Genomic DNA, 14,664 nt, shown 5'->3' on the forward strand with positions numbered 1-14,664 from the left:
CCAGGCGTTCGCTCGCGCGCGCACCCGACGCCCCGCCTCCGCGCGTGCTCAATAACTGTTCTCGGAGCTGGCCTACAAGCTTCCCCCTCCCCTGAGCTGTTTGAATATGCTAATAAGAGGCTTGGGTTTAGCCAATAGAACAGCGGGGCGGTGCGTCACGTGGCTCGAGGACGTGTCAGGGGGCGGAGCCTCTGCAGACCCTGCCCGAGTTAAAACCGGAGTGTGAGAGAGAAAAGCGCTTCAGTAGCGAGAGGGGCTGAGAAAGTGGTGACACCGCCGGGGTGCGGAGGGAGTCCCTGAAACTTCTCCCAACAGCCCCAGGGCCAATCTCCCCTCAGCCCACTCCCCTCTTCGCCAGCTCCCAGGTCCCCACTCCCTGCACCGGGGGTGGGGTGGGGAGCCGGGCCCGTCTCCCGCTGGGACACACACAGGGGCCGGGAGCGGGGACGGGACCCCCGAGGCGGGGGGGACGGACTGACCGACAGACAGACGGCCGGGCGCCCGCCCCAGCGGGCAGGCAGGCAGGAGGAGGCGGAGGCGGGGGTACGACGGGGAGGACTGGGTCTGGGGAGTTTCCTCTCAACTATCGGGGGAGAAACTCCCCGCAGCCGGAGGAAAGACCCAGACGGTGTTTTCCTCCCGGGGGCCGCGCTCCCCCGCCCCGCGTAGCGGCGGTAGCCGCCGCCGCCACCGGCGCCTCCACCTCTACCATCTCTCCTCTTTCTCCACCACCTCGGGCCCCGGTGTCCCCGGCCAGCACTATGCCCATCTTACTGTTCCTGATAGACACGTCTGCCTCTATGAACCAGCGCAGCCATCTGGGCACCACCTACCTGGACACGGCCAAAGGCGCGGTAGAGACCTTCATGAAGGTACCGATTGACCGAGCCCGGGCGGAGACCGGGGCCCGGCGGCCCGCGGGCGGCAGGGATGGGGTGGGGAGGGCGGCCGGGGGCGACGAGGCGGAGGTGTCGGGGACCTGACTGCGGGAGCTGCCGGGCTCGGGGACCCCCTCCCCCACCGCGCGGGCGGGCGGGCAGGCGCTGCAAGCCGGGCTCGGCTGGGGCCCGGGCTCCGGGCGGTGTGTGGGGGCCGATCTGTATGTGGGGGGCGGTGTGGAGGGGTGGCCGCTGCGTGTGCGGTACTGTGGGGGGGGCGGCGGGGCTGCTGGGCGCCCCTTCGCCTCGTAACCTCGCCTCTGTGCTTCCCTTTCGCCCGCCCTGTTCCTCCTCCCGTCCCCCACCCGCTCTCCCACAGCTCCGTGCCCGGGACCCTGCCAGCAGAGGAGACAGGTATATGCTGGTCACTTTCGAAGAGCCACCCTATGCTATCAAGGTAACAGCCCTCGCCCTCCCCCTTCCTTCCCTGTTCCTTCTTCGCTCGCCCTCCCCGCCCCCCCCATTCACCCTTCATTATGCTCCCCTCCCCCACCCGCTGTGCTCCAGGCGCTGAGGTCTTTTCCCCTGCGGGCTCCCACCCCCTCCCCCGCTCCGGAGCGTCCTGGCGCGGCGCGGAGTCGCTGGGTCACCGCCGTCCCCTCCCCAGCCTGTCCCGGCGGCGGCGGCGGCGGCGGCGGCGGCGCTGCGATCAACATGGCCGACATTTCCCCTCCGCGGCGTGAGCGGCAGCAATGAACTGTGGGGGATATTTATTCAAGTTAGCCCGAGTGACAGCCGGGCCCGGCCGCGCCGAGCCCGGGTTTGCATTAAAGGGGACTCGGCTCGGGGCTCGGCCGCGCTCGCCCGGAGTGGCGAGTGAGCCGGGTGGGCGGCTGCGGGGTGGGTTAGGCGCTCGGGATTCTTCCTCACTGGGCCGGGGGCAGTGGGACAGCCGTAGGTTAACTTCAGAAGTCCTGCTCACTTCTGCTTTCCACTAGTACCTTTGCATGCCCGAATTTTGGGTAGTAAGTTAGGGAGTACATTTCCCGGGGAAGTTATAAAGTATTAAGGCTGTTAGCCACCAAAAGCTGTAAGCAAGCAGGTTTTTTTCTTGGCCACCTTTGAAGAGAGTTTTTCTTGGCAGTGATACGGTATTAACACGTTAAGCAAACCATACTGTAAAGTGAAGCAGCTCCTTGGTGAACAGCAGATTGTAACGGCTGTCCATGTGTACATGGCTTCAAAGGATGAAAAACTCTCACGTTTTTCTTTTCAGGCCGGATGGAAAGAAAACCATGCAACGTTTATGAATGAACTGAAAAACCTTCAGGCTGAAGGACTTACGACTCTTGGCCAATCCTTAAGGACAGCTTTTGATTTATTAAATTTAAATAGATTAGTAACTGGCATAGACAACTATGGGCAGGTAGGTTGAATATTAAGGTGGAAAAAACAGTTGATTTTTCTTTCTGTGGAAAAACACAACCAAGGCCAAAAGCTATATAACATGAAATACAAGTATGATACATTTCAGATTCAAGTACAATATGCACATAATACAAAAGTGAAACTGACCATACGGTATATGGTTTTAAAGCCCTCTTTTTTTCCTCCTTAAAATATATATGTACTCAGAATTAAGATTCTGAATTTTGTGCTATAGGATTGACATGAATTTGGTTTTAATCCCTTGAAGTTCACTCATGTTATAAAAGGAGAAAACATCCTGCTTCACCACACTCAGTTTCTGTGATACTCTACCCACAGGCAATTGTGCAACTACTGCAATGACTTACATACACTAGTTGATTAGTGATCTTCATTCCTATATTACTAAAAACGTCAGAAGAAAATTTTCCATTTGTTTTATCAGGGTTTATTTTATTTTATTTTTATTATTATTATTATTATTTTAGATTTTATTTATTTATTCGACAGAGAGATCACAAGTAGGCAGAGAGGCAGACAGAGAGAGGGGGAAGCAGGCTTCCTGACAAGCAGAGAGCCCGATGTGGGACTTGATCCCAGGACCCTGAGATCATGACCCTAGCCGAAGGCAGAGGCTTACTTAACCCACTGAGCCACCCAGGCGCCCCTATCAGGGTTTATTTTAACCATATTTTATAGCTATTCTGAAAGGTAAGATTTTCACTGGAGTGCAAATAACTGAGTACATTAAGACTTCTCAGCTGTTGAAGCATCTACAGAAAGCAACTATGCAGAAAGAATTCTGAATTCATTTCTGAATTAAATTGAAGGTCCAGAGGTTATTATTTTTGAACTCCAGACTTCTGGAAAACAATTCTCTTTATCCTTCTGCTCCCCCCTCCCACACCCATTATGGTTCACTATGAAATAATGCAAGGTAGTTCATTATAACTTTCAAGGTTGCTGGCCAGGGAAATAAAAGATACTGATAAATGTGTAATGTTACACATAACAAAGGAGTATTAAACCCAGGTTCAATTTTTAGGTTGTAGTTCAGAAACATTATTGCCATAAGGATACATTTAGGAATACATTTTGTGTTTTTCCCAAGCTCCATGAGTCACAATTTTCATGAGTTTGACAAATTTCAGGGAAATTCTTCCTGTGTCTACAACTTTCGGTTGCACTATATAGAAAGAAGAATTGTTCCCTTCTTTTAGAAATGTTTATGCTTTACTTAGTGCTAACTATTTGGCACCTATACATTTTTGAAAGTTGTTAAATATAATCCTGTGGCTCTTAAAGTATATGTGCAATTCAGATTCACTTTGTTCTGTTTCTACTGAATTGTACCTCCATTGCTTAATTCAGTAAGTATGTATTTTCTTACTACATAAATTTTTGTTTTCTCTGTTTAATTTTGCAACATTGGTTATTTAGGTAGGTTTGCCGGGAACTTTTCAGTTTGTTCCTATAAAATGGATTTCTTTTCCTTTTATGTTCATTTGTTATATGTAGTGCTATACAGGCTTATTGGTAAGGTTTTGATCTAATCATCTTTGAGTTCCAAGACAAATTTGAAACTTGAATTATTTGGTTATTATTTGGTTGCCAGGTTGTCAGTGTATAGAAGAACTACTAATTTCCTGTTTCTCTGCATCACATTTCATGAGTGGGTGAGGCATTTACACACATTTATGTCTTGCCACCTAAGAAATATTTCTTAGCATGCTTCCTTAGAAAAGCTGATTTTCATGGAGAGGTTAAGGACATTTGTAATTTAAACCTGTATTTCCCTTTTCCCAGTTGCCATCTTCCATCAGAGAATACTTAAGTTTTTTTACAAAATGGTTGAGGTTGAAGGTGGTCCTGCTGTGCTGTTACCACTTTGACCAAGAGAAGAGCCTGGGGATTAGGCTGTTTTGCATGTTAGGATTTATTAATTCAAGAAGGGAGGGATAATGCTTCTCACTTTTTTTGATGAATAAGCAAGGATGCATGTTTATGTCCTGAATTGGCGCATAAAAATGACACTAGCATTAAAATAATTGAGGAAGCCACTATTTTCAAATGAAAATAATTGAGTAAAGTGTTTAATTAGAAGAAAACATTTGCCCACAGATATTTTTCATCATAGGACTTTATCTTGCTTATTTAAATATATGTTTCCTATTCAAAAAGGGATAGATTATTTAGGATTTTGAATGCCTGAAATATTTAATACTAAATATAGTTCATGTATTTTCTTTCTGAGAGTACTTTGTGTTTGCCTGTTTCCTGTGAAATACCTTTATTCTGTAACATCAGTGTTTTTACATAAATACTTCTCCTTTCATACTCTATACAAGGACCTGTAGAGAACCCAGAGTACTAAATACTTGTATTATAATCTTATTACTGATGGAAATGAGATAAGGTGAGCTAGATGAAAGGGACAGGATATTTTTATAGGGCATCTAAAAACATGTAAGTTTCCAAATAATTTTCTTAAATCTCTAAATGTGGGTACACATATATTTGTTTAGATACCCCCGTACCTACTCTCTGCACGTACATACACACGTGTGATTTTCCATAACTAATAGTATTTTTAATATCTATGTTGCATGTGTTAATTTAGTTAGTATACCTACAAATAAAACATCTTTGAGGTATTAGTAATTAGGTTATTATCAGAATTTGCAGGGTGTCCGTAAGGTAAAAGTAGCTGAGAAAAGATGACTCTTGGTGAACATTTTCTTCAAGCACTTTGGACATCCCAGTAAAAACTTCCTTGCCGTTGCATGTAGAAATCCTTCTAAATATTAAATTTTGATAATCAGTACCGTTTGCTGGTATTTCTACAATCAAGGAACAACATGTAGCTTCTAGTTAATTATTCCCTTAGAAATTATAGCAACACCATTAAATTGCATATCATTGCATCAAAACGTGACACATGTATTTTTCACATGTGTTCAACAGGGTTTCAAATAATGCTGATCTTTTCAGAACCACTGAAAATCTGAACCAGCTTTAATACCTAAAATTAGGACATGTATAAAGTTTTGGAGGTCTGATTAAAGTTATATATTTAGTTTGATTTATTTTTCTTATTTTTCCAAATTGTTTTATTTTCTGTCAATGTTTTCAACATCTTTTTTTTCTTTTTAAGTTAGGTTCTGGTTAGATGTAGCTGCTGAGTGTTACTCTGGCCTACAATTGTTTGTTCTTTTTTGTCACTGGCTAATTTCTATACTCCTACTACCCAATATACCACTGATTAAATTGTATGGGATTTAGAACTGTACCTAGCCTACTACCCTGAGCCCTTGATGAAGATAATCCTTGAGCAGTACCTAAAAGGAGATACATTATGTGTTTAATTTTTTAAGAATTTTCAATGCCAAGTTTTACTTCATTAAAAAATAGTGGCTTTTAAGACAGGATCAAGTTGAATGAATCTTAGGGAGAATAATTTTAACCAACTTTATTCTTCAGTATAAAGAAGTATTTGTGAATTTAGGAAACTCAGGTAGAGTTTTAATAGAGCTAGTTTGTTCCTTTTACCCAAGCAGTATCTATTTTAAATACTCAAGTAGTACAGAATACAGGCTTTCTTTTAATGTTGGTAGGTGAAGTAATGAGAACTTGACTCCTGTTTGGGTTTTTTTTATCCCTTAGGCTATCAACAAATGTATTAACAGTAGTTTTGTATTTATTCACCTACAGACATCTTTTCAGAAGAAAGTAGATTATTATACTGGAACATACTACTGTGCTGAGTATTAACTGGAAACAGTGGTGAATGGTATTTTGTAAATTTTTGAAGTCCCTGAACTTTTTTTTTCTGATTTTTAAATTGTGCTAAAGAATACATAATACCAAATTTACCACCTAATCCTTTTTTTAAAAAAAAATTAATTTATTTAAGTAATCTCTACACCAAGCATGGGGCTTGAACTCACAACCCAGAGTGATCAAGAGTTGCATGGTCTCCTGACTGAGCCAGTCACGTGACCTCCATTTTAGCCATTTTTAAGTGTATGATTTGCTAGTATTAAGTATATTCACATTTTTTTTGCAACCAATCACCAGAACTTTTTCATATCTGCAACTTTAACCTGTTAAGCATAACTCAGTTTTCCTTTCCCCAGCCCTTCACAACCACCATTGTATTTTTTATCTCTATGAATTTGAATGCTCTAGAGATACCACACATAAATGAAATCATACAGTGTTTGTCTTTTTGTGACTGGCTTATTTCATGTAACATAAATGTCCTCACCTTTCATTCCTATGTTAGCTTATGCCAGGATTTCATTCCTTTTTAAGACTGAATAATATTCCCTTCTGTGTATATACCACATTTTGCATATCCATTCATCCACGATGGTCACTTGGGTTGCCTCTACCTCTTGGCTATTGTGAATGAATAATGCTGCTATGTACATGGTGTGCAATGTCTCTTTGAGATCCTGCTTTCATTTCTTTTGACTATATACCCTAGAGTGGGATTGCTGGATCATGTAATTTTATTTTTAAATTTTTGAAAAATTCCTATTTTCCATAGTGGTTGGACTGTTTTATATTCCCACTAACAGTGAACAAGAATTCCAATTTCTCTACGTCCTTGTCAGTGCTATTTTCAGTTTTTCTGATTTTGGCCATCATAATAGGTGTGAGGTGATACCTCACTGGTTTATTTACATTTGCCTAGTTACTTATATTGAGCATCTTTTTATATGCTGGTTGCCCTTTTATATATTGGCTTTGGCAAAATGTCTGATTAAGTCCTTTGCTCATTTTTTAATTGGGTTATTTGGTTTAAGTATTTTGGATATTAACCCCTTACCAGATACATGATTTGCAAATTTTCTCCCAGTTCGTGGGTTGTCTTTTCACTCTTAATGTCCTTTGATGACAGAAGTTTTAATTACTGATGTAGTCCAGTTTTATTTTTTTCTTTTGTTGCCTGTGCTTTTGGTGTCATATGCAAGAGATTGCCATACCCAGTGTCTCTGAAGCCTTCCCCCTATACAGTTTTTTAAAGAGTTTTAGTTTAGTCTTGCATTTAAGTCTTTAATCCATTTTGAATTAATTTTTGTATGTGGTGTGTAGTAAAGGTCCACCTTCATTCTTTTGCCTGTGAACATCTAAGTATTCCTAACACCTTTTGTTGAAGAGACTGTCCTTTCCCCATTGCAAGGCCTTGGCTAGTCCTTGAACTTAAAAAACCTGTTAAAATTATCTTCAGAATTTTTATTGGCCAATAATTCTTATTGGTAGATAGAAAACTCGATAGTCAAACTTGATGAAGAGTTTTTTTTTTCCATCTTTAACTATGTAAAAGCAGTGCAATAGCCAGAAATGTGAAAATTGGAATCCCAGTCCTAACTTTGATATTAAATTACTATGTAATGTAGTGTAGTCACTTGACCATCCTGTGCCTCTGCTTCTTCATATTCTGGATTGCTAATAATGAAGCCATTGTACTCTTATTATAGAATTGATTGGAAGTTTAAACGGGATGATATATTAAAATTACTTTCAAAATTGTGACGTGCCCAGGAGACACAAAGCATACTTTTCCCCCTCAATAGATTAGTTTTTATTTACCTCTAGTCTATTATTTTTCAGCTTTAAATGTGAAGTTATAAGAATTTAGAGATTCTTTTTTTTTTTTTAAAGATTTTTTATTTATTTATTTGACAGAGAGATCACAAGCAGGCAGAGAGGCAGGCAGAGAGAGAGGAGGAGGCAGGCTCCCTGCTGAGCAGAGAGCCCACTGCGGGGCTCGATCCCAGGACTCTGAGATCATGACCTGAGCCGAAGGCAGCGGCTTAACCCACTGAGCCACCCAGGTGCCCCGAATTTAGAGATTCTTAAAGCAGATTTTTATCACAGGCTTTGAAATCTTACAGCATATTCCGTATATGTTTTTTTCCCTTGGGCTTTGTATTGCTTCCTGAGGATGCAGTGTGAAAAGTAAATACTATAACTTGGCCAGAGTTGTCTTTATGGCAGTCGGTAAATATGACAAAGTATAGGGATGGTGTTTTTTAAAAACGCATTAAATGAAAACTAGATGTAAGTTTCAGATAAGTCAGAAAGTCATTTTTTTTTGCAGGAGTTACAAGTTAGAGAAGGAACCTTCACAGAGGACAAAAAGCACATGTTTTAGGATTCTTTCAAATGGGGAGCTCCCCCTAGTGTGTTTAAGATGAGATTTACACAAGTTTGTTTGTAAGGGACCTTTGAGGAGTGCATCTGTTGGATATATCAAGGGATGTTTTAATAAGATATGACTGAGCTCAAAGTAGATAAAGATGGATATGATTTATTTCCTATTGAGCATTAGTTTTAAAGGTGGTAGTGTAAATGAAAAATTTGAAGACCCACATTTTATTTTCTTTGAAAACACTCGCTGTCATTTTTTCTTCATAATTTTATACTCTAAGTCTGTTTGCTAAAGGATCAAAAAACTACTCTGCCATGATCTTTCAAAAGAAAATGAAAAAGAATATCCAAAGGACTTTTTTGCATTCTTAATTACAAATTATTGGAAAGAAGTCATAAGTATAAAAGGCAAAAGATAATAGGTTTTACTTCTTCAAAGAGAATTTTATTTTGCCTTCATGCAGGAGAATGGTAACTATATATTAAATTATGTACAACTGAAAATTAAAAGGCCAGGAACAAATGTAATATTTGAATTAAAGAATTTCACTTATTCAAGTATTTTAAGTTGATTTAAGGTCGTTTGGTTAAATTGGTGAAAGGATTGTTTAGCCATATTCATTTCATGGATTTCTATGGAGACATTGTGCAATATTTTATAACTTGAAATTTTCTTAGATATTTAAAAATTATTTTTAGCCAATATTAACCCTTCGCTCAAGTTTTTAATTTATATAAAATCATATTGGTGGGCTTTTTTTGTTTGTTTGTTTGGTTGATCAGTGCCTACATATACCAATCCTGTTTTCTTTCATTTAAAAAAAGTATTGTCCTTATATAAACTTAATTTTTGTTAGCCATATTATTAATTTTCTTAATTTAAGCATGGTCCCCAGACCATAAACAAAATACTGAAGTTTTTTGTTTGTTTGTTTGTTTGTTTGTTTCTTTTTAAATTTGTCTTTATTCCCTGGTTCTTTGTCCTCCAGCCTTTTTATTGAGGTATAACTTATATGCATAAATTCTAAATGTGAAGCTTAGTGAAGTTTTATATACACTCTTGAGAACAAAATTGAACTTTTGCATCTGCTGACAGAAGTTTTCATTGAGCCTTTATATGTCTTTTACTGTGACTTATTTTATGGAAATTTAGAATTGAAAGTCATGTTAGAAGTTTACTCCATCTTCCTCATTTTATACATAAAGGCCAGAAAGGTTTGAAATATTTAATTTCTTCACACAAAGTATTTTAAAAGATTGAAATTGGTTGTGGAACAGTTATGCATATTTTATTAGTAACTTGTATGTTATTTAAGAACAAGTTTTATTTAAAAGTATAACCAGTATATCTGAATCCCTTTTGGGGGTATGTCTGTAGTTCTCTAATGAAATATAGTTTCTTTCAATTCCTCTGTGAAAACCAGGCATTTCATTTTGTCAGTGTGTTATGTTTAGCCTTTCTTGTCACACTGTATGGAAATACTGTTACATGCAGTTGGATTTTCTTCCTACTCCCTTGTTTGGAAAAAAAATAAGAATATGAATGTGGGGGATTAGTTGACAGGATTTTACACCACTATTATTTTAAGGCCTAGATACTAATAGATGTATATACTTAATGGTACTTCTTGATTTTGTATATAAGTTTCTGATATAGTTTGTTCATAGAGTTAAAACCTAGTCAGTTGTTTAGTTGGCTTTTTCGGTGTAGTATGCCAGCCAGTATGAGTGTTACAATTATAATTTTTTATCTGGTTTGTAAGATTTGTAATAAGTTAACCATCATGTTTCCTTTGATGTAAGATAATTTTGAAAACCTCTAAGCTTTGTGTTTCAAGATTCAGAAAACTCTTTGGTTCTGTCGGTCCCCACTCGACCCATGAGTTCCATGGAATGTCTCTGCCTCAGTTTCCCCATTAAGAAAATGAGATGAAAGGATCTGTGCTGCAGGATTATGGTGAAGATTAAGTGACATACCGTGTAATTTACTATAACACTTATTACCATTTTTGTGAATTTCCTTGTTTTGAATTTTAAAAATGGGAATTGTGGGCCCATAAGAGTATTTTATCTAGCTTTTTTCAGAACAAGCAGTGTCGTGATACGGAAAGAACTGCTTTATTAGAACTGGCTGTGCCTGGCTCTGCTGCTTACTAGCTTAGGTTGTATTGACAAGTCCCCTTAATCTCACTGAGCTTCAAATTTCTTATCCACAAAATGATAATAGCAGCAGTCTAGAGAATTTTTATAAGAACTAGGAATATTTGTTAATCAGCTAACATAATGCCTGTTTGGCTCATGGTAAAAACTCAGATGATGATGATTATTGTCATCCCCAATGTTATGTTAAACACATAACAGGATAAAAGCTTTCTAATCTGAAACCTTTGAGAAAAGTTCTGTAAGCCAACATATATCCAATATAAGAAGCTAGAATTAGCTATCTAGTCATTCTAGTGAAAGTAAAATTTTGTGCCACAAGGAACGTAATGGTTTTTTTTTACTTTGAATTGAAGCTCTATAGATGGCTCCAGAAATATTTCCCCCTGGTGTTAAAACGTCTTTTCTCCAAAATCTATGTGTCTGTCTGTCTATCTGTCTATCTTTCTTTCTTTCTTAACATTTGTTTATTTAGAGGGAGAGAGTGAGGGGGAAGGCCAGAGGGAGAGGGAGAGACTCTCCAGCAGACTTCAAGCTGATGTGGGGCTCGATCTCATGACCCTGAGATAGGACCTGAGCTGAAACCAAGAGTTGGACGCTTTACCAACTGCGCCACACAGGGGCCCCCCAAAATCTCTGTCTCTTATTCAAAAGCAGTATGGTAACATGAGTAGTTTAGTTTTGAGGACATATAGGTCTGAGTCCATTTCTAGGGCTTTGTATATTTTAGTGTTCAAGTTGGTGATATTTGGGATAGAGGTTGGAGGATGTTCTTGTGCAGAAGAAAGGTCAAATGTGAAATGTATGATCCCTTTTATTATTTGTAATGTAGATTTATGTGGGGAAAACCAGGAAAAGCTTAGGAAGGGTGTTTTTAATGTGATAATAGTTCTTTTTTAGAGCATATGCAATTTGAAATTCAGTTACTGGTATAGCGAGAGATAGTTGCACATAAAAAATAATTTAACTTAAGAAATCTTAAAATTAAGAGGATTAGTTATAACCAAAGGACAAATTTATATCAGCCTAATAATTTCTTATCAAGATTTATTTTAGTCCCTACACACTCTTGCTTTTTTTTTTTTTTTTTAAAGATTTTATTTATTTATTTGACAGACAGAGATCACAAGCAGGCAGAGAGAGAGGAGAAAGCAGGCTCCCCGCGGAGCAGAGAGCCCGATGTGGGGCTCGATCCCAGGACCCTGGGATCATGACCTGAGCTGAAGGCAGAGGCTTTAACCCACTGAGCCACCCAGGCGCCCCCACTCTTGCTTTTTTAATCTGTGCCTTAAAAGGGTATGGCATGGGTACCTGGGTGGCTCAGTTGGTTGAGTGACTGCCTTCGGCTCAGGTCATGATCCTGGAGTCCCGGGAACGGGCTCCCTGCATAGCAGGAGGTCTGCTTCTCCCTCAGACCTTCCCCCTGTCTTGCTCACTCACTCTCATTCTCTTTCTCTCTTTCTCTCTCAAATAAATAAATAAAATAAAATCTTGAAAAAAAAAACCAGGTATGGCATTTTAACATTTTCCTACCCTTAGTTTTGCCTAGATAAGCTGAGGGACTCATGGTAAAGGTCCTTGGAAGGTTTATGTTATCTAAAACCCATTACAGAAATGAAAACAGTTCTGAGTATGTGAGAAAAAGAAATTGTAGCATTAGTTATTAGTAATGTACTTTGTAACTAGTAAATGGCAGTGTTGATGCTGGCATGTTAAAGGAAAACCTTTTCTTTGCCTTAAAACTAGTGAACCTAGTTAGATATTAGGAAAGATCAACAAAATCTTCCAGTTATTTTGGAGTTTGAACACTAGGAGCATCCTAACAATTCTGAAATAGATTATTATATTATAAAAACAATAGATTATTTTTAGTCATAAGAATTGAAGATGATTGAGTATGTAGTGTTCTGTGAAAGGTTAGGCTGCAGACCCCAGTAAGTGATGTTACAAAGGCTCCATCTACAAGACGATGATAGGCTATACAGTACTTTTGGATTATCAGGAATAAGCAAAACAATGTCTTTGTGTCCTCTGATAGTGTACGAGTTGTAATAGTTCTGGTCATTTATGTACTTAAGCAGGTAACAACTAATGTAAAATTTTGAATTTTTGTTGCACAGTTTTAGTTGTCAGTCTGTTTCTCAAAGCAGTAAGTTAGAAAGAACAACCAACAGATTGCCTCCAGAAAAGAGGGCCTAAATAAGGTAATAGAAAGAGTAAAAGGTCTTTATATGTAAACTTTATTGTTAACCCAGAATGGACAGTGTCTAATCCCACACAACATTATACTGAATGTAAATCTTTTTTTTTTTTTTTTAAGATATTTTTTATTTATTTGACACACAGAGAGAGGAAACACAAGCAGAGGGGGAGTGGGAGAAGTACGCTTCCTGATGAGCAGGGAGCCTGATGTGGGGCTCTATCCTAGGACCCTGGGGTCATGACTTAAGCGGACACTTAATGACTGAGCCACCCAGGCGCCCTGAATGTAAATCTTTAATATAATAAAAGAAGAGTTATTCATAGAGCTTCCATTTTAGTGAGCTTATAGCAACTATCAAAAATATGTAGCAACTGTCAGTCATCCATATATGACATTGCTTTTTTATGAGGTTCATTGCTAAGAAAAGCTTGGTGGGTTTGTATGTATAGTTAGAGGGGCTTATAAAAAACTTTTTGGCAGGAGGCCTAAATATTATGAGGTTAGTTTTTTGTTTCCTAAAAATGTCATTTATTTTGATAATTTAAAATCTGTAAACATTTGGGAAGGGACTTAGCACAAGCATCAATAAGTGTTTGAGTCACAATCTAGGAAGAATAGATTTCTAGAAACTGTTTTTACTCAAGTACAAATACCTATGTAATGGATTTTGAGAAATTTTAATGTTTCCTTCTAAAAAAACTGAAATTGGGGTTCCACCAATTCTTTCGTAGAAAATGAAAAATCGTATTTTTTACAAAGCAGGACCCCTTAAAACTAATCTTGAATTATAGTTTATCCAATTAAATTATTTTCAAGTTGCCTTTCAGCTATAGCACATGGGAAAAAATAGTCAGTTTTTCCTAGTGCTTATCACAATATTTTTTCCCTAATTTAATGCTCTATTGCTAACTTTACTGACATGAAACATTTATTAGGCTGTTCCTCTTCATTTTCAGTTGTAGCTGTGAAGATACATGCAACACTATGGTTGAAGTACATCTGGTTTGTAGGAGGGCTGTTGTATGTGTGAATGATTCTTTTGAGACCATTTATGTAGCTGTTTAGAAGGAATTAGCCCTAATGGTCAAAGATATGATTTAACTAGACTTTTGCAAAGGTAATATCTATGGATTTGGTGGTAATCAATACCCTAAGGAGATGATTAGTTTAAATGGTATAGGTAGATTTGTGTGATTTAATGAGGTCAAAACTTCATCTGTCTTTGAAAATATGTTTTCATCTTGGCCTTTATTTTTTACTTTTTCTGCCATGTTTGCAACATGTTTACTATTACATGCTTTGCTGGAATAATTTTTCCCAAATTATTATTATCCAGTCCATTTCAACTTAATGGGTATGTTAGGTTCTTTATCCTGAATGTTAGTATTTCTTAAGATGATATTTCTGATACACTGTCATTACTCTGTTTGTGCCAGTATAAACACTACTGCTATTACTTTTTAAATATTGCCAAAACTATTTATTTGTTAGGATACTCTATTCAAACTTAGGCTCCTGTTCAAATGTAAAACTCAGAATCTGTGAAATTACTAAATATTTACTATTTTGAATATATTGAATTTATGTTACTTTTGATGTAGTAATTCTTAGCCCTATATGTTACTGAGTTTCCTTAACATTAATTTTTTTCATTAAGTCATGTTATTCTTCAGTTCTTACAGTATTTCTTACATGATTACTGTTTGGCTTATCATTTAAATCAAATAACAGGATATTGCTCCTTACTCGTTTTATTAAAATAAATATAGGAATTCCCCTCTACTTTTGCTTAAGTCTTATTCCATCTGTTTTTAATGCTGTTAATATATTTTTTTA

General features: G+C 38.5%; 1 protein-coding gene across 4 annotated transcripts in view; it reads left to right on the top strand.

Moving 5' to 3' along the window:
• The first annotated feature begins 229 nt into the window (after window positions 1–229).
• Window positions 230–14,664, top strand: part of INTS6 (integrator complex subunit 6) — a 93,089-nt gene continuing 78,654 nt past the window's right edge. The window contains exons 1-3 of one of the 4 annotated variants that reach the window (XM_047723330.1): window positions 230–872; window positions 1,258–1,335; window positions 2,155–2,304. In XM_047723330.1, the coding sequence (XP_047579286.1) occupies window positions 762–872; window positions 1,258–1,335; window positions 2,155–2,304 (339 nt within the window). In that variant the 5' untranslated portion in view covers window positions 230–761. Of the gene's footprint in view, window positions 873–976; window positions 1,082–1,257; window positions 1,336–1,503; window positions 1,638–1,679; window positions 1,699–2,154; window positions 2,305–14,664 lie in introns of those variants that run through there. The other 3 variants (XM_047723331.1, XM_047723333.1, XM_047723332.1) reach the window with 3 other exon arrangements.

This window comes from Lutra lutra, chromosome 3 (assembly GCF_902655055.1).
Source record: "Lutra lutra chromosome 3, mLutLut1.2, whole genome shotgun sequence".
NCBI lineage: Eukaryota > Metazoa > Chordata > Mammalia > Carnivora > Mustelidae > Lutra > Lutra lutra.